We start from the raw sequence: 21,124 nt of genomic DNA, 5'->3' as shown, positions 1-21,124 counted from the left end.
GTATTTTTTTTCTGTTGGCCAGACGAACAAGACAAAAGAAACATGTTGGATATATCACAAACTTGAACATACTGGAAAAAACCTCCTATTTTTATTAACCTAAAGGCACATTCTTTCCAACTAACAAGTCTGTTTTCTCTTCAGATCACCTTTCCTCCGAGTGCATTGTCTCCTTCCACACATAAACATCTGTAGATGTATTGTATTTTTGCTTGCATAATTCTGGCAATCTGATTGGGAAATGAAATTTAGTTCTTCTGTGCTGTATAAAAAGTGTGAAATGAAAGGCTGAAGGAACTCGTGTTTTATTCTAACACACATTTGAATGCCTAAAAAGTGAACTGTCCAAACATTTCAAAATAAAGTTCAGTAATTATGAACGTCCTTGTTTTGTAATTCTGTGTGATGAAGACAATTATTTTTAATTGGATGAAAACATATCGGAACACTTTACTTGGTGATGTGCAAATGATATAGGTTTGCTGAAACCCAGTTTTCACAGATTGTTTATATATTGCACAACCTATTATACACTATAAAGCTCCTAGATATCCTAGTGGGTGATTAGCCGTTCTTTATAAATCCTGATAGATTGATTGATAAAGTTTTATAAGTAAAACTGCACGTTAGTGGGAACTTTTTGACCGTTTCTTTGGAAAAATGTCCGGTCTGTAAATGACAGTGCACTATCCCCGCATGCTTTAGCAATATATTTATTAAAAGTGAGTTTTAAAGCTGAAATGAGAAACATTCCTGCCCCTGCCCAGATGACAATGCTAATAGTGAATCAAGAGGCAAGTCAGGGGTCATGTGTAACCTGTATGTGGGGTAAATCCTTATTATGCATTGAGCAAATATTTAGTTTATTAAATCAAAACCAAATTGTTTTTCTGTACAGGAAAAATGCTGAACTCACATAATGGAAGGCACTCTCATATGTCAAGGTAGAAAAAGGTGGCTCTGCAAAATAAAATATTTCCCTAGTATCACATATCGAGGCCAGTTTATGGGTCGAGTACATTACAGTTAGGTCGAGTAGATTATTCAGGTTACTAGATCTTCAGGTCTAGTAACATGTTTATGATTCTTCGAGGCCTGGTATAATTACTGACTGCTATTGAGTTTGAGGAACTGAGGCGAGGGAGACACATAGGAGAGAGCCGATGGACTGTAGACTGACTTATTTTATTAATCTCCCAAAAGTTCCTTACACGTTAGTGACCCCACTCTCAGTGCTTTCAATTTAAGCGGTCTGATGTCCTTGCAGTGATGCAGGCCAATGTCTTTGAAAAGATGGTAGCGGTCTCAAGCGGAAGCAGACATGTTTAATGGTGCATTTTGTTTCCACTGAGCAAGAGAGCAATAAAAAAGAAATGCAGAAATGCCCTGCTGGGTAGGATGAGGCATTAATAAAAATGAGCTTTGGAAAAGCCAGAAGGTCTTACCTCTGCCAATGCTTGTTGCTGCTCACAATCAACATAAAAAGAGCTTGTTGCTGAACATCAGCAAAAAAGCCCAAATGCTTCCTGTGTCATGACCTGCACATGCACGCAAAGTTCATGATGCGGTGGCCATTTTGGCCTTTGGCCACCGCATGGGTTACGACTCATTGAAGTGAACATACGTTCTGACTTTATTGTGTTTTATTTGCTGCTCCAAGATGTATGCCAAAAGTATATAATAAACATTATTAAATAAGTAATAACAATTAAATAAATATCTGTGCAAATCCCTTTACAATCTGGAGCACTCCTGTAGCAGAGTACAGCTATTCCCTCCTAAAAAGCTTGAAAAGAAAAAAGGATTGGAAGTGGAAGTGGTGGAAAGTAATGGAGTGAGGGAACAGCTAAACATCGATGGTGAGTGGGGAAGGGCTGAGAGCAGCGTGGGGTTATAAATAAAAATTAAGTGGGACGGATGGGCGAGGAACAGGCAAGCTGGTGTGATTTGTGCACAACGTGGAGAGCAGGGGTTGTGACGTGGAAGCTGCAAACGGGTGTGAGGGGAGAGAGCAAAAAACTACATGCACTCCCATGGAGTGCTATCAGCAAGAGAAAACTGTAAAAGTAGTTTTGCAGCGTGAATCCTTTTCTGGAGTCATTCACATGCTGTTCATCTTTCCTCCATCTAGTGGTTGGGGCCAGAATAGATGTATTTTTTTTGGGGGGGAGATGAGGGGGGGTGATTGGTTGTTGACCACCATTTGGTGCCAGGTACGTCCCCTGTGTGATGTCAGACGGCGCCCAGGAGGTCGTTGTGCGTGGTAGCCATCTTCAGATTCTTTTTTCAGCCTTTGGATCTGGAAGCAAGACGGGAGGCTCCGAAATCTTTTTCTGGAATAACTCCGACAATAAGAGAAATAGACGAGAACACAAATAAACTCCACCACCGTCCATCGGCATCGCTACTGGAGAGAAGAACAGAACTCCGAGATCGACATTAAAGGACATCATGGGTCGACAAATGGTGAGGTAGAGGACATTGAAAGTACCCCCTTCACATGCTGCCCGAGTGCCACCACAAGTTAACACAACGCGACCCACATGACGGGTGCAACTTCTGCCTGCCCAAGGACCATAAGGATAAGGACTGTGAAACACTGAAAGCAGAGAGAGGCCCACTATGCAACAATGACTTCGAAGAAAATTTCCCTGAAGGACCTAGGCCTCTCTAGTGATGAAGAAGACCAGGGAGCTGCGGCAGAATCAATGCACGAAGGATCGGATGTCAAAATTCTAGAAGGAGACTCTGAAAATCCACACACCCACAAGAAGACTGGTGATACAGGGAAGAAGACGGATAAGGTAAGACACCATACACATCCGTCGGAACCGAAGGGTCATGAGAGCAAAGTGCAGCCTAAGGCAGCCCGAAGGTGATCAAAGGCAAGCCGCAATCAAAAGAACCCCACGGAACCCTACCAAGTGAGACTGTCGAGGGAAAATCGCACGAGATGCCGAAGATGAGGGTCAAACCCAAAACCCAAAAGGAAGCTCAACGCCGTCGAAAGCAGAGGCAAGCGCAAACAAGAAAAGAAAGTCTCTACCCTCCGAAGCCGAGAGAGCCCTCGAGGTCGAGAAAAAGAGACCACGACTCGAAGCCGGAATGGCAACACTTCTCCAGAAGAAGAAGGAGTTTGTTGCTTCGCTGAAGACTTCCGAATCCCAAAGAGCCCAGCCACCGAAGCAGATAACATTGACGCCGAATGGGCTGAGGACGCCGAAGGGGAAGAAGAGATTTTTGAATCGCCACCAACCACAAAATCTCGCGAGGAAGATCGCGAGGAATACATAGACGCTCCTGAAGAGGAAGAGGTCTCAGGAAATTTCAAGGACACATGGAATGACCTTGACCCAGAAAGTCCTGAATAGTAAATATGCTGCTATCCCTCAAAGGCAGATGATATAGCCTTCTAAAACGGAATAGTTAAAAGGGCAGCAGACAATTTCGGGGTCCCCCTCGATGAGGAGAAAGGAGACACATGTTTCCTTTTAGAAACATTAGCCACAGCGAACTAGGGGACACAGTACTTGCCAATGCTGCCAAGCATTCTAGACCACAGCAAGGAAGCCTTTAAAGAACCTGCATCAAGCAAAGTGGTAGCACCTAGGGTCGAGAAGAAGTACAAAGCCTCCTCCAAGGACCCTAAATATATTCAAGGGAACACTGTACCTGACTCCATCATCCCCACGGAGAAGGAGAAGAGAAAATGCCATCTCTAACAGTGGACCACCACCAGAAAAGGAAAGCAAACGGAAGGACATGGTGGGCAGGAAGATGGAAAAAGAGGCAGCGACGCAGTGGCACATCGCAAACTCTAATGCCCTGCTAAACAGGTACAGACACCAGCAATGGGATGAGATCGAGGATCTCATCAACTAGCTCCCCGGGGAGGACAAGGAAAGATGTAAATCTATTGTCCAGGAAGGCAAGAACATTGCAAACACATGCCTTAAATCTGCACTAGATGCAGCAGACACTGCCAGCAGGCAAGTGTGCACAGGCACCACCTTAAGAAGACATGCCTGGCTTAGAATTTCGAGGTTTAAGCAAGAAGTCTGAACTTCAATTATTAACAGACCTTTCACAGGGGAGGCACTATTTGGAAAGGAGGTGGAAGAATCCCTCCAACAAATCAAGAAAGATAATGAGACTGCAAGAGCAATGGGGGCCCTGCAGCAAAGAGGAACCTTCAAAAGAGGTGGGATTAACAGCAGAAAGCCCACAGGAAGAGGAGCATTTGTGCAGGGACAGCAAATGTCACACCAACAACAAGGCCTAGTTAATGGCCAACAGACAAGCCAACAAACAGGATACCAAGGTTGGCTGCAACAGCCAAAGCAGTCCTTTCGTGGAAGAGGCAGAGCCAGCCCTCTAGAGAAAGAGGAAATGGCTCTAATTGACTCCTACACGGACTAAGATCCACACACAGCACCAGTGGGAGGAAGGATAACACAATACCAACAGTGGAAAAAAATGACCACAGACAATTGGAATTTCAATTTGGTAAAATATGGGTATTGCATAGAGCTAACAGTCACCACCTGCTAACCCACCAAAAAAAAAGTTCCTCAAATCAGAACTCATACAGTTAAATGCAGAAATCAAAGTTCTTCAAAAACGAGCAATCGAATTGGTACCAAGGAAGGAATTATTCAAAGGAAACTAATCACTGTATTTCCTCTTTCCAAAACAGGACTTATCACTCAGACCAATCCTGGACCTAAGGTTCATAAACAAATTCATTTTAACACAACACTTCAAAATGACTACTCTCCAAGCGATAATCCCACAAATTCAAAAAGGGGATTACATGGCAACAATAGACCTCAAGGATGCCTATTTACACATACCTATGAACAAGAAACACCGAAAATATCTCCGGTTTCTAGACAACGGATCACACTACCAGTTCAAAGTACTGCCTTTCGGAATAAAATCTGCACCACAGGTTTTTACCAAGTGCCTAGTTGTAGTCACGGCACGCCTGCGAATGGATGGAATGCTAGTCTACCCCTACTTGGACGACTGGCTCAGAAAGGTAAGCACAAAACAAAAATGTCTCAGCCGCATTCAAACAGCAATCCACCCGCTACAAAAGCTAGGATTCTCCATAAACCACAAATCCAGAAAGAGAGAATATTTTCCTGGGTGCAAGGATAAACTCAAAGAACACGTGGGCCTACCCGACGCAAAAGAGGATAAAAGCTATCAAACAGGAGACTCCCTCTACCAGAAGGGTCAATCCCTCACAGTGAGGAGAGTCATGAAACTCATCATGCAGCCTACTCGTCAGTCATGCCCGCCTACATATGCGTGTGGCTTACCAACAACTGGTCTCAAGACACAGGGAGTTGGGAGGATCTAGTAGTTGTTACGCACAAGCTACAAGCAGAGATAAAATGGTGGGCATCCAACAACATAACACAGGAGACCTTCTGTGACAATAACAACAGACGCATCCCTCAGTGGATGGGGATTGCACTCCAAGCAACTAAGGGTACGAGGTCAATTGAACAAGCAAGATTCCATAAAACACATCTATTACTTGTATATGAAAACAGTATTCCTAGCATTGAAAGCATTCCAGAAGCACATGAAAAAAAAGAACTGTACTGATTCAAACAGACAACACCACCATAATGTTCTAACTCAACAAACAGGAAGGTACAAAATAATTTCTGATAAGCAAGCTAGCACAACAGATCTGGCATTGGCCGTCCCTCAAGGAATCAGTCTGCAGACAATACACCTACCAGGAGTATACAACACAACCGCAGATCTTTTGAGCAGGCAAAACAGCTGCTCCCACGAGTGGGAATTGAAGAGCAAAACAGTACAATACATCTTTAAAATCTGGGGAACACCAGTGATAGACCTGTTTGCGACAATTCAAAACAAGAAATGCTAATCCTTTGCCTCAAGGTTTCCTCACCAACTGTCAAAGGGGAATACCCTGTCACTAAATTGGTCAAGGACATTTGCATACACCTTTCCACCAATCCCCCTAATCCAAAGAGTCCTAGAAAAAGCAAGACAACCAGGAACAAACCTAATTCTCAATGCCCCGCAATGGCCGAGACAGACATGATACTCAACTCTGCTAGAAGTGTCCAAGGGACAAATAATCAAGATCAGAGCAGACAAGGACATGTTGACAATGCAACAGGGCTAAATCTTTCATCCGGAACCAACAACGCTACACTTAGTGGCTTGGCACCTGAATATGTAGAGTTTGGTGACCTTAACCTGCCTCAATGAACAATGGAAACTTTAAAGGAGGCAAGAAAACAAAGTACAAGAAAATGCTATGCTGCAAAATGGAAGCGATACACTACTTTGTGCACAGCTAACAATCAAATGAACTCTATCAAAACACAAACAGTGACCATATATCTAACTCATCTCCTAGACAGTCACATCAACTACTCAAGCTTAAAGGTGCACCTCCCTGCCATCGTAGCGTACACAAGGGAGAACGCATGCACAAGTTTCTTCACAAGACCTGTCATAAAGCGATTTCTAAAGGATCTGAAAGAATTGCTCCACCTAGAACAGCTTCAGTTCCCATGTGGGGTCTAAATACAGTGCTCACACAACTTATGACAAAACCCTTTGAGCCCATGCATAAGGCAGAACTCAAACACATAGCTTTAGAGACAGCCTTTCTCATTGCCATTACATCCTTGTGAAGAGTGAGTGAGTTAGAGGGGTTACCCATGCAGGAACCATACATGCAAATCCACAAGGACAAGGTTATTATAAAAACAAACCCACAGTTCCTACCAAAAGTGGTATCCAAATATCACTTAGATCAAAGTATTCTCCTTCCGGTTTTCTTCAAAAACCCACAAACAAGAGGGGAAAAAAGTCTCCATACCCTAAATGCAAGGAGAGCACCACTGTATTCCCTACAAAAAAACTAAACAACCCGTAAGACCAAGCAGTTGTTTGTTACCTATGCATATGCAAACATAGGAACGCCAGTCACATAGGCAACAAACTCACAATGGATACTCCAAACCATCGAACTATGCTATACCACTGCTAACAAAGAATTAATTGTACGACCAACAGCTCACTCTACTAGGAAGAACGGAGCGACTCTGGGATTTATGGCCAATGTGCCCATTGACACTATATGTGCAGAAGTCACATGGGCCTCACCACACACATTTACCAAGCATTATGGTGTGGACATACAAATGAATGAGGAAGAGCAAATTGGACAGAAAGTACTTCAATACCTGTTTGAGTTTGAGTTTGAGTTTAAATCACTTCTAAAGCGCACGTACACCTGACGGTTTCATGGCGCTATGGTTCACTATGCCTCAATTAGCAGGGGGGCCTGGGGACAGAAAAGAAACTCATTGGGGGAAAGCTTGTGAAAAAAGAAAGGTTTTAAGTGCTTTCCTAAACAAAGGATATTGGGTAAGGGACCTGAGGTGAAGCGGAAGTGAATTCCAAAAAATGGGGGCAATTGTGGAAAATTTGGAGCCTCCCCATTTTTTTCGACGAAACCGGGGGACAACCAGCAAGTGTTGGGAAGAAGATCGTAGTTCCCTTGCGGGGGTATAGAGTTTAATCTCAGAGGAGATAAAAGCAGGGGAGGAACCTGACTGAGCCTGAAAGGTGATGCAACCCATTTTGAACAATGATCGAATAGGGAGCCAGTGCAGGGATTTTAGAAGCGGGGTGACATGATGTGACTTGGCCAATTTTTAGACTAGGCGAGCGGCCTGGTTTTGCACCAGCTGCAGCCGTCGGACACTGTAAGCAGGCATACCACAATATAGAGCGTTGCCATAGTCTAATTTAGAGACGACCATAGCCAGTGCAATGAGTTTTAGGGCAGGGAAAGAGAAAAAGCGAGAAACCTTACGGATAGTGCGGAGAGAAAGAAAAGAAGAGGACACCACCGAACTCACCTGGGAGTGCAAGGTAAGTTGGTCATTGATCTTGAATCCGAGCGCTGCCCTTGCTGACCCTGTGAAGAGCGCTGAAGTAATGGAGGGGGTTGCTGCCTTCTGAAGCGCTATATTTGCCTGAACTGCAGCACCCTGAACTGAATGTTATTAGACCTGCTGGTCTTGCCCCCACCTCGCTATAGCCCTGCACCCTGCTGTCTGTGAAGCACTAGAATCCTGGGCGTGATTCCTGCCTGAAGCGCTATATTCTGTGGTGCCCTTCAGCAGCGCTACCTGGAATGAACTGTCTGCCGAGCGCTACCTCTGCTGTGAATTGCCTGCTATATCGTAGCGCTGTGAATCCTGAAAAGCGATGTCCCCCTGAAGCGCTGTGTCACCAAGAACTTCTGTGGCTCTAGAAGTTGCTGCCTTCTGAAGCGCTGACTCCCTGCTCCCCCAACGCTCCTTTGCTGTCCCTGTGAAGAGTGCTGAGGTACTGAAGGGGGTTGCTGCCTTGTGAAGTGCTGTACCTGCAGGGTGCTATTATCTAAACCTGATTGCCTGTGGCCAAGCGCTGTCATGTGAGGAACTGAGGTAGTGCCCAGGGAAGCGCTGTAATTTCACTCCAAGCGCTTTCTTGAATGTCCCATAGAAGCGCTGTAATTGTGCCTCCAAGCGCTCTCTTGTAGGCCCCAGAGAAACGCTGTATTTTTGACCTTAAGTGCTCACCTATTGGCCCTTATGTGCCTCTAGTGACGTGGAGGCCATTAAGTTACTGTTTATGCCTGAGGACAGGCTTGCCATTAATTAACTGTTTGGGCCCTGGTTCCGGCGTAGGCCTAAAGACATACTGAGTTCATCTGCGATGGCTTAGCCCTGCATAGGGGAGTCCAAGGCATAGTAAAATGCTCATTGAGAATGCTTTACTGAATTGCTTATTGAAATGTTCACCTTAATTAACAGAAATGTTTTACTAGTCTAAAGCAAGGCCTGTGCTTGCTTAATGAGATGTTGCTCTCTAGCAATGAGTAATGTTCTATTTATAAGTTACTTAATGAAATGCCTATGCCTGATTCCTTTCCTGTAATGTTTACTCCTGATTAGGGGAATGTTACCTATGATTGGGGAAGAGTTTTGAAGTGGTTATTCCTGCTTGGAACCAGGATTATTCTGAACTATAGAAGTTTTATTACACCCCTGCCCCAGTGTTATAACCTCTACTTATTTACAGGATTACTCTTGGGTGCTGAAAGGTTTATGCCTGCTTAATGTAGGAATTAGAATGTTGATCCTGGCCTGGGGGTGGAAACGCCAACAGCTGCATAATGAACTGTGTCTGCTGACTAATGAAACATTTATTCATGTTGGTTGAAAGGTGGAGCACATGCCCACAGTTATGGAGTGAGGTGCTCCTTGCTTTAACCCCTTTAAAGCGTTGTAAATAGACCTCCCCAGTGCTGCGCTGTCCATTGGAACTAGTGCTGAATGGACGTCCAACGGTCGTGCGCAGCACTGGGGAGGTAGTGGCCGTGACGACCGTTGGCCGACGGCAGCAATTAAGGGGTTAAAGAAATGTTTACATTTACTAAAAGGCTTTACATGCATAAACCAAGTCTTCTAAGCTCAGGCTTGCCTGTTAAAAATGGTTATTTCTGCCTTGAAGAGTTGTTAACTGTTGATTGCTGAGTAGGGGAACGTTAATGCTATAAGGATATAGTTACACTGCCTAATGAGATGTTTTATCCGCAGTGGCGTGTTTTTATTCCTGCCATAGGAGTTTCATTCCTGCCTAAGGAAATGGTTAATGAAATGTTTTACCCTCAGTGAAGTGTTTTACTTCTGCTAAACTGATTATCTCTATTGCAGGAAATGTTTTACCTGTAAGCTCCTGATTAATAGGGGGAAGGCCCTGCCTGTTCAGGCATCAGGTAATAGGATGGTGTGTGATGCCTAAAGAAATACTTTATGCCTAATGAAAGGTGTTGACCTCATTTGAGGCAATGTTTACTCCTGCCCAGGGAAGGGTCTCATACCCCTGCTATAACAGAGATCTACTTACACCTGCTCAATGTAGGGATTTCTACTTCCCTGATGGAATGTTGGTGTAGCCCTGATACAGTTAAACCTGCACAAGGGGATGGTTACCTAGATTGCAATGTTTTCTCCTAGTTAGTGCTGGCTAATGCAATGGTTAGCTGGGCCCAATGAGAAGTTCTCCCAAAGGGATGCCCAACCTTGTTATATGGAATAATTATTCTTAATGAAATGTTTAATTCCTATTACAGGAGGAGAGTTACGTCCACATACTTTTGTGGCAAATGAAATGTTTCATATTTAAGGAAATGTTTGAACTACACTTAACAAATTGTTTATTCCTACAGCGGGGAGATGTTTCTGTTATGGAACTGTCCCTTTGTTTACCTGAGGAAATGGATATTGATGCTTAATGCAGTGTTGTTCTTATGACTTTGAGATGTATTCCTTTCAGGTACTGACCAAGAAGCAAGGCGTAGGTCGGGCCTGTGTCCCACTAAAAATGTATTTAACTATTTATTGATCCAATATTTAATATTTATTGCAGAACGGATATTTATTCATCCAATATTGATTGCAAGTCTTGAGACACATGTATTTTAAATGAATTTATGATTTCCCTGATCCTGCTCGATCTATCTGATTATTTATCTTAATACAAATCACTTGTTTTTATACAAGCTCTGGAGTGGAGTCATTTATTGCGTGCCCAGGTTTCTGTCTCAGTGTGAGTGTGTGCTGCATGATCGCTTAACACATGTGCTTTCGGATGCCTACCCGCTCGTGCCATTCTACCCTAGGGGACTGGTGACCCCAGTTCCAACATAGTGGTATGAAACACCATGCAGCATCTGTTACATTTTCAAATTTTCTCCCCAAAAACAAAACAAGAAAAAATTTCGTGGTACCTTATTCGAGTGTCAGAACCGAGAAACACAAAAATAAATAATACCAGAAAAATAAAACCCCAGGTAAGTGTGCAAGCGGAGGTGAGTATAAGAGAGCCGGTCAGCCGGTACATCAAATACAGAATCACAGTATCATCGCCCGGTGGGCGTAAGCAGTTTCACGGTTCGTGTCAAGCCAGGGCACATTGTTATGTTATGTTATAGATTATTTGTATAGCGCCTATCACCGCCGGTCTCTAAGCGCTCAACAGAAGAACATAGCATAACTGTTACCCCGAGCCCTCAGCTGTCCCCCAATTAAGCCGGAGTCATTGCCTTTGTGAATAAGTGAGTTTTCAGTTTTTTCCTGAAGGGTAGTAGCTGTGATTCTTCCTTCAAAGTGGCCGGAAGCTCATTCCACAGTTGCAGGAGAATCACGGACAGGGCCCTGCCCCCTCTGGTTTTTAGTTTAAATCTGGGTTGGATCAGATTGGAAGTTTTACCTGAGCGCAGGGATCTGCCAGGAACATATCTCTTCAGACGTTGCTTAATGTACTCTGGGGCTTTCCCAAAGAGTGCTTTATGGGCCACACAGAGACACTTAAACTGAACTCTGAATTTCACAGGTAGCCAGTGCAGCTTCTCGAGCAGAGGGGTTGCGTGCGAATTTCTGGGCACGGAGTAGATCAGCCTTGCTGCGTCGTTCTGTACCACCTGCAGCTTCCTCAACAGCTTCTGCGACAGGCCGAGATATAAGGCATTGCCATAGTCTAGTCTTGAGATAACTGTGGCCGATACGATCGATTGCAGGGTGGAGGCTGATAAGATGGGGACCAGCTTTCGTAGTTGCCTCAGCATACCCGTGCAAGAGCCAACCACAGCTGAGACTTGAGGGGCCATCGAGAGGTCTGCATCGATCTTCAGTCCCAGACTTTTTACCACCATCCCAGGGGTAGGGGTTGTTCCTAGGTCTGGGGGCCAATACAGGTCACACATTGAGCTCGGGGCCTGCAAGGACCAGCAGTCTCATAAATACCAAACATATCATAGATATCCTCTTGTACGGCCACCCGTCCCGCTTCCCACAATCACAGTGTCTATGCATGTAGTGGACAAGAAACCGGCATCCTGTCAATGGTACATTTCTTCACAGTGCAACCAGCATAACATTTTAGCCCACCCCTTCTTGTGTTATGGAATTAATCACCTTAAGCTGCTGCTCTTGTGTGAGCTTCTCGATGTAAGCGCGGTATGGCCCCCAAATGTCCAGCGACCGGGAGGCCACTGGGATCTGTTCGGAGTACTCCACACTGTTCACATTGCAGTGTGACATGCTGCGGAGCCAAGCCTGCGCATTGGGAGCCCGCCTGGCTCCCCACAGTAATGCGACCTCTCTTTTTGCCAGTAGCAAGCCAATGGCAGCCAGCTTGCGTGTAGAACGTGGGAAATTAACTTCATAGCCCAGCAGAGCTACCTCAGGAGTGGGTATCAACTCCAGTGTCAACATATCCCCCAACAGTCGGTGCACCTGTAGCCAATAGTCATGTAATCGCGGACATGTCTAGGAAAGATGAGCAAAGTCAGCCTGCGGCGCCCGGCATTTAGGACAACAATGTGATCTATTTGGGTCAATCTTGTGAGCCAGAACAGGGGTGTGATACATACGTCTCAGAAATTTAAAATGTATGAGTTTATGCCTACTATTCAAAAATACGTCCCTTGTGACCGCACAGCACGCTGCACCACTGGTCATCAGTGATTGGGTTACCCAGATCTTTTTCCCATGCAGCGCGCACTGCTGCGTCCTGCGAAGGAAGAGCGGCAAGACATAACCTATACAGTTTAGAGACAACATGTGATCCCGTCTGATTCTGTATTATGAATGTGAGCATTGCAGCTTCTTCAGGGGGAAGTGGGAATGTGCTGAATCCTGCTCGGAGCATGGATCTAAGTCTGGTCAACGTGAAAGAATCCATGAAGGTACGGTCAGTGAAGCGCTGATCTTCCGTCACGGAGAAAGCATGTCCCTCCGGGAAAAGATCCCCAATAGTGTCCAAGTGGAATTTGGATAGTGTACGCTGCACCACCGTTTCGTCGGTGATAGGAAGCCAATAGGAATTGGGCAGGGGAAGGGCGGGAGAGTAGTGTGTCAATGTGAAGCAATCTGCATAGTTTATCCCAAGCCCAGCACGTGGTGGACACAGTTTGTATGTCAAGCGGGTCTCAGGGAAAGCCTTTGGGGAGGAGTGTCCTAAGCGATACTGGAAGCACAAGGTCTGCCTCTGGTTTTAAATGAAGAATTCTGGCATCAGGATGGAACCAGTAATAGGCATACGAGGCCTGTGCAACTAAATAATACAGATAAAAATCCGGCACTCCGAATCCGCCACGCTCATAGGGGAGCGTCAACGTGTGCCATGATACCCTAGGGTTTCTGCCGCCCCATACAAACTTCAATAACAGTGTTCGAAGTTGCGTGAAAAAAATATTGGTAAGGGGTATCGGGATATTGTTGAATAAGTACAAAAACCGTGGAAGAACGATCATCTTAATTATGGCGATTCACCCTGCCATAGTTAGAGAGAGGCGAAGCCATCGCTCCATGTGATCTTCTAAGAAATCAAGAGCGCGACCATAGTTTAAGTGGACGATTGACACGGTGTCGAGGTGAACATGAATCCCCAAATATTTAACAGAGTCTGTATTCCATTCCAAAGGAAAGGCGCAAGGCCATTCGGAGGTGGAGGGAGTGAGCGGGAAAATGACCGATTTGTACCAATTTATTCGGAGGCCCAAATATTCTCCAAAAGGGTTATCTCCAACAATAGTGGCTCCAGATTCGTCTGCGGCATACAGACATACAGGATCGTGTCGTCTGCATAAAGCGAGACGAGGAGAGGACCAGTACGAAACTGAAGCCCTCTGTGCAGATGTTTCTCCTGGAAATGCCGCACCAAAGGGTCCATCGCTAGGATGAACAGTAGCGGTGATAGTGGGCCATGAGTGAGAGTGCCATTCAGACGTATTCGCGCGGTAGGACGGTATATAATAACTCAACCGTAGCCACAAACATCTCAGGCATTCCCATTCGCCTCATGATCGACAAAAAAAAGGCCACTCCAGAGTGTCAAACGCTTTTTCTGCGTCAAGAAACACCGCTGCAGCAGGGAGAGATGGATCCATCCTGTGTATCACAGAGAACAACGTCCTCAAATTGAAAGAGGTGGATCTATGAGGGACAAATCCGGACTGCGCCGGGGAAATAATGGACTCCATCAGGAGCGATAAGCGTATCGCAAGAACCTTGGCCAGGATCTTATAGTCCAGATTCAAGAGGGACAGTGGCCTGTAGGAGCCACAAGCAGTAGGTTCGCGCCCCGGCTTTGGGAGAAACACAATTACCACCTCTCTAAGTGTTGGAGGCAGCGTTCCGGTCTCTAGTGCCTCCGCATATACCTCGACCAATTTTGGCACCAGTTCCTCCTTATACTCCTTGTAAAAATCCGGAGAAACCATCTAGTCCCGGTGCCGAAGAGCCCTTCAAGGAATCAATGGCTTCCACTATAGAGTCTGGGGTGATCGGAGAAGCAAGAAATTCCTTCATATGCTTCTCAAGATACACCATAGCAATCTCGTTTAAGTAGGGGCCAGGGTCGTGTTGTTCTCCTGTAAGTGTCGACGTGTAAAGTGTTTGGTAGTACGACAAAAAGGCGCTGCATACCGCAGGAGTGGAGTGGTGTCGGGAGCCCTGAGTGTCTATTATGTCTGTGATGTAAGCCGCCTGTCGAGGGGGGCGGAGCAATTGTGCAAGAAGCTTCCCTGGTCTGTCTCCCTCCCTGTACTGACGTGCCGTGTGATATTTACCCATGAATTTCAGCTCTCTGTCAGTGGTATCCCTGAATTCCGACAACAACTCCAGCTGTTTGGCCTCTGTCGACTTGGACTGGTCCCTAGACACTTCCCCATCTATCCTAGCAATGTCTTGTTCAAGACGGGTCAGAGTGGTCCGAATCTCTTTCAGGGCACCCACATGCTTGTCGATACACACCCCGCGAATGGTGGCTTTGAATCCCTCCCACAGCGTGGCCCAGGTGCTCACGGAACCGGTATTGATGTCAAAGTACTCTTCAATAGCGCTGCGGATCTCTTCAGTAAAAACCGGGTCTAGCAGGGCCCTTCCCGGAAATCGCCACTGTCTCTCATATCCACCCAGTCTGGGAATTAGCAGGGTCCGTACAATGGGGGAGTGGTCTGAAAAAGTTCGCGGTAGATTGGAAAGGGTATCCACCCATCCAGCGACTCCAGGGGAAAGCAACCAATAATCTATTCTAGTGCTAGTTCCATGGAACCCAGAATGGTGTGTAAACTCTGGCGCATTGGGGTGCATCCTGGCCTCTATGTCTATCAGGGAGAAGTGAGAACAAATGTCAGCGAGCACATGTCCGGATGGGGCTTTGGAGTCCGGGGAGGTGGAAGTACTATCCCTGTCTGGGTTCAGCACCACATTAAAATCGCCCCCCATCACTAACAGTTCTAAGTTAGAATTAAGCAGTGTCAGTTGAAGCTCCTGAAAAAATGCGGGGGAATCAACATTAGGCCCGTAAACTCCCAACATGGCGATCTTGTACCCCATCAACTCTCCATTCAGTAACACATATCTACCTTCCCTGTCAGTGACACTTCCAGTTAGCACAAATGGAACACGTTTATGTACAAAAATTGCAACGCCCCTGGCATAGCTGCTAAAATTAGAAAAAAGTCTGTGCGTACCCCAACTCCTAGCCACCGAGACGTCCGCTAACGGTGCCAAGTGCGTCTCCTGAAGAAAAAGGACATCCACCCGGTGTCGTGCTGCATAATTCAATACCTGTTTGCGTTTCCGTGTGGTATTCAAGCCCCGAACATTCCAAGACATCAATGTAAGTCTGGACGGGCCAGACTGCCTGCCTACCCTGGCCATCGTACAAAACCAATAACACTGTCCAGTAGCAATGATCCCAGCATCTCGCACCCAACCTCCACACAATCACACCAACAACAACATAAAAAAGAAGTTTCATAAAGCATTACATACCCCGCCCCCCACCCACCACCCAGCCTTCCAACCGCCCAGGAGAGGCAATCCCCATGTGTGCATTATCGTAACCAGCGAAACTTAGAAAACAATAACCATATCGTGAAGCAATAACATTTCCAACAAAAGAAGACCCCAATAAAGTAAGACAATAAGGCATGAGCCATAGGGGCGGGCAACGCTACCCCATGCGGGTGACTCCAACAGGCGGCCCGATTGGTATCAGCCAGTTAACCATCCACTGGTAAACCACATCAATTGTGAAACATCAGCAAAGTCAAGCCATTAAGCATGCGAAGGTTGTCAGCCCTGACCGGTTTCTGCAAAAAGGTCCACACTATCCTGAGTGTCGACTCGAGGAGGAGAGTGCGGTGCATTATTGGAGGCCGAAGGCGAGCCCTGCTTTCTGTAGCCTTGACAAAAGTCCTGTGCCTCTGCGGGGGATTCAAAAATGCGGAACCTGCCATTCACATCCACTCTCAGTCTTGCGGGATACAGCATTCCATATTTTAAACCAAGATTTCGCAGAGTCGCCTTGACACCGTTGTACTTGCGTCTCGCGTCCTGCACCATCATCGTAAAGTCTGGGAAGAAGGATAGAGTGCTACCCTGCCATCTCACCTCTCCAGCCTCACGCGTGGCGCGGAGTGCGGCATCCCGATCGCGGAAGTTCATGATTCTGGCAATTATGGGGCGTGGAGCTTGACCGGTACGAGGTCTAGGCCCCAGCGACCTGTGGGCACGCTCCACTACGAAGCCATCCGTGAACGTGTCTCTGCCGAACAATTCAATGAGCAAGTGTTCAACAAAGGTGTCAAAACGCCCCGTCGCGGTTGTCTCCGCCACGCCAATTATGCGTAGGTTGTTGCGTCGGCTGCGCGCTTCCAAATCCTCATTTTTTATGGCCACGTCCTTAAGAATTTTCTCAACACGCTCCAGTCTCTTAAGCGCTTTTCCTAAACGTCCGAAACCCTTGATTCCACCACATCCAGGCGTCTGTCATGGGCCAGCACTCTGGAGCCCATATCCGCAATTTTCTGCTCTAGGGTGTCAAAGCGCGTATCAAGGGCCTTGAAGCCCGCGCGCATTTCCCCCATCATGGTGGCAACCATAGCAGCGGCATCTCCCCCCTCAGGCGCGCATGCCGCCCCGGCAGTGGTACTGGGCGGAGGGTCCGCTGGCAATAGAGAGGTTTTATCAAAACTCTGTTTCCTCTGATTGGGATCTCTTTTCCCCATGGCAAAGCCCCAGGAAAGCGCAGTATTGTGAAAAGCGCGATGCGAGTATATATCTCGTGTGTGGCAGGCAACCAGGTGGAGTACAGCCAGGATTCACGCCCAGATGTTTGTGTGAGGGCACAGGACCCGATCTTTACAGCGTGCAGTGTGCTACAAGGCCACGCAGTTCAATAATAGAGGAAGGAGCGGCAGGAAGACGGCAGCCGTCCGATGAGCAGGTTACCAGAAGGGAGCACAGGTCTTCAGCAAGAAATGGCCGTGTACAACGCATGTACGTCCTCAGCCTGAACAATTACCAACATTGCAGGAGCTCATGGGGAAAATACACAGTTTCTCCGTGTGCTGCCAGGGCGGGGCCGCCAGCGATCCCAGGGAGGCCCCCCCGGAGCCCCACCACCACAGCCCCCTCCCACCGCCACGCGAGCACCCGCGTCCGCCGCGCCGGCCCCTCCGCGAGCCTCCAAATCGAGGCCCCGGCTCTAGAGCGCGCCCAGGCCCGAAAAGGCCCCTACTTCGCCCCAGCAGCCCCCACCCAAAAGCCCACGGAGCACCCACAGCGAACGCGAGAGCCCGCAGGCGGAGCAACGAGGGTCAGCGGCGCAGCCCAGAGCGGTACTCACCCGAAATCCGGCGCAGAAAGGGAAAGATGGCGCCGAGGCCAGCCGGCCTCAGCTCCCCTCCGCCGAAGCGTCCACGCCGAACTGTCCCCGCTTCACAGGAGCTACCCAGGTGGGCAGGGCGGCTCTATTTGTCGGATGGAATGCCGATGTGGAGCCGAGGAGCGGTTTTCACTGCATTTCAGCTGCCTACAGGAGCCCGCATGGAGGAGCTTTACAGCGAAGCAGCCATTCCGGTCGCCGCCGTGGCCACGCCCCCGCAAAGCGAAATGGTTACTTACCAGTAGGAGTAGTTCTGCAGCTTGAAGAATTTTCTGGATTCACATGCGACCCACCCAACCTCCCCTACAAGGAGTACCAACAGGCTGGGAAGACATATATGATAAAAAATTATCTGAAGAACCATCTAAAGGACTATAGCCTAAAACACAGTGAGAAAAAAGAATCCGAAGATGGCTGACATGCACAACGACCTGCATGGTGCCGTCTGACGTCACACAGAATGGTCGACTGCGCCCAAAACCAAAAAAATAAACAAAGACTATTCCGGACCAACAACTAGTTGGCGGAATGATGCACAGCATGGCAATCCAGAACATTCTTCAAGCTGTAAAACGACTCCTACTGGTAAGTAACTATTTCGTTCTCTAAATGTAAGCACTGGAAGAAGACAAGTCATCCAATCAAGTCGATGGTAAAAAAGATATTCAGCATGTGAGGAATATGCACAAAAAGAAGGAGGAAGGCCTTCAAACAATCAGCAAACAAATGAGACCAAAAAGGAACCAACCAACACTAAAAATACACTGACCCAACGCCTACTCTTCATACTGGTACTGTACACAAGAATTCCTTCAACAACTGTCCGCAGGTGAAACATAATAATATGTTCACTTCAAAATGAAGAATGTGTTTGCGGTCTCTGCTCCCATTACAGCATTTCTACAATGGATTGTATGATGATGCGTGGGTTCTGACATTGCTTATTGCTTAAATAAGTAGACTACAAAACAATGTCACCTTTCAAAGGAAAGGAATTGAATTTAAAAGATGTTTTAGTGCAAGCATGTGGAGTGGTTCAAGTTTGTTGACATTCAGTATACAGTGTAGTAGCCATGCTGGCATTGAAGGATCCACGCTTGTCTTTTGCAGAGGTTCTCATTGTTGGTGCTGCAGCTGTTTTCCGATGACTGCCGGAGGATGTCAGCAGACCTCTTCCTTCAGAATATGCCAGCAGGAAAGCACTGGAGGCTGCGACTTCAGTCAGGTAATCCGTCCGGACCATATGAGGAAAAACTGTGGTTCTAGACAATTTGGAATCCAGAAACTGTTACTGATTTTCTTTTGATGCAGACGAGATGATATGGTGCACCAGTTAGATGAAAATCCAGTGGCACAGCAAGATCTTCACCAGGGAGAGAAACAAATACATCTGTCAATCACACAATTTCTAGTTGTGACTAATAGTGACAATTAAATAGTCATACAATGACAAAAGCAGGCTCATAATCAATGTAATATAAAATAAGATACCAGCTTAAGATGGTCAGACTCAAAAGAAATTGCATATATTTCTGGTTGTCCTGGACGGCAGCACCTTTCTCTCTACAGTGTATGATAGCCCCCAAGAAGAGGATACTATGTTTAGTAAACTGGAGACAGAGTTACCTAAGAAATTTACTATGTACCTCTCTGAGCTGAACCATTACCAGCCAATGTAGTGCCTGTTTCCTCATCCTTCACACACAGCACAAATGACCTGAAGTTAGAGATTCTTAGAGCCTAAAAGAACTCACTGATATAAACACTGTAAGCCTTTTGGCATTTGAGACTTAGAAGCAGAAACATTTTGATATTCCACCTAACGGAGATAAACTCATGAGTATTTCTGAAGCGATCAGGTCCTCTTCAGTGGAAATCGTGCCCTCCCAGCTGAGAGCAAATCATGGTAGAACATCTAAATCTACAAATTCATTCTTGACATTTGTCTTTTAGGCAATGCTGTTATCGTCTTTGTTGGACTTGGCCCTTCTGGCAGGTTCACCCCTGAACTTTTTGCCTGATATTATTAAATAATCATAGTGATTTCTGGTCTTTGCGCACTTTGACACTGTGGCGCAGTGTAAAGTGTGTGCGCTCCCTGAGTGCATGTGGTGAGATAGGCCAGCCCTCCCATAGGAATGCATGGGGAATGTATGTGTCCCTGGTAGTTCCTGATGCGTGGGGTGTGCAGGCTCGAGTCTGGTATGTGCGGACTCGTGTGATTGAATGCTGCGCAACGATGTATGCGGCGTGTAGGTGTCTAGTGTGGAAGTGCCACTTCTAGACATGGCTGTGCATGTGCTGTAAAGGTGCTGACGTGTGATTGCCTGGAGCTGGCTGCGGTGCCAGGCTCCATGAGTCATGATGGGTCTGCACGGTGGTGAGTGTTGAGATTAGCAGGTGTGATGTGAGGGAGTGGTGCACCTGGGTCCTGAATAGGGCTGGGCTTTCCCCACACAATGCTGGCTCCGCCCCCTGTGGTGCGTCTAACGACCCTAGCCCTGCCAGTGAATAGAGTGAGGGGCTGAGCACATCAAGGGTGCTCCCAGACCAGCTGCGACTGGTTCTTCTCCCACCCTGCACCTTTAGACAAAGGATTTCTCTGTATAAAAGGAGGCTGTGACCTCTTGTCAAATGTTCTTGTTCCCAACTCGAATCTACCAGGGGCGTGCTGCTGCTTGGGCCCAGGGGAAGGCTTGCCTCCCTGGGCCCTGCCCAGCCCCTGGACTGCTGAGGTCCTGGACCCCTGAAGGACTTTGCTGTTTTCTGCTTGCCCTAGCTCTTTCCTTTGGCCCCTAGCGCTTGAGAGCGCTGTTCCTCCTGCCTAGCGCTTGGGAGCGCTGGTTATTGCCTTCTAGCGCTTGGGAGCGCTTCATTTCTCCCTAGCGCTGAGAGCGCTTTGTTTTCCAAGCCGGTGCCCACCCGGCATTTGCCCCGTCATACGAAGGTTTCCTGGACCCCAGCGAGTGCCTACCTCGCTTTATTTCTTATTTAATGGATTCTCTAGGGAGCCTACCCCTCATCGTCCCTCCGAGTTCACCGCCGCTGGCCCGGGACCCCTCGTGACGTCCTCCCCGGGCCGCGCTGGGATTGTCTGCCGGCCCGAAGAGCCCAGCCCCCAGTGGAGAGCGAAGAAGAAGCAGGTAGCGGCGGGAGCCTACTCCGCTCGCTCCTGCATGGCCCAAGGTGAAGCCGCTGGCCCCCCCCCCCCCCCGGGCTCCCAAGAGCGAGGGAGAGCGAGAGGAGGCCGGCAGAGAAGAAGAGACCGGCGCGTCCAGAGACCCGGTGAGTGGACTGAAGTGGAGGAGGGGCGTCGGGGGCACAT

At 47.3% G+C, this 21,124-nt stretch overlaps 1 protein-coding gene across 2 annotated transcripts in view; it reads left to right on the top strand.

Moving 5' to 3' along the window:
- CCDC142 (coiled-coil domain containing 142) overlaps positions 1-21,124 on the top strand; it is a 187,886-nt gene that overhangs the window by 96,260 nt on the left and 70,502 nt on the right. For both annotated transcript variants that reach the window (XM_078678788.1, XM_078678787.1), the window contains one exon: positions 18,910-19,024. In XM_078678788.1, coding sequence (XP_078534914.1) covers positions 18,910-19,024 — 115 coding nt within the window. The remainder of the gene's footprint in view (positions 1-18,909; positions 19,025-21,124) is intronic.

The sequence above is a fragment of the Lissotriton helveticus genome, chromosome 2_2 (genome assembly GCF_964261635.1).
Source record: "Lissotriton helveticus chromosome 2_2, aLisHel1.1, whole genome shotgun sequence".
Taxonomy (NCBI): domain Eukaryota; kingdom Metazoa; phylum Chordata; class Amphibia; order Caudata; family Salamandridae; genus Lissotriton; species Lissotriton helveticus.
This window is presented reverse-complemented; position numbering and strand designations above follow the sequence as displayed.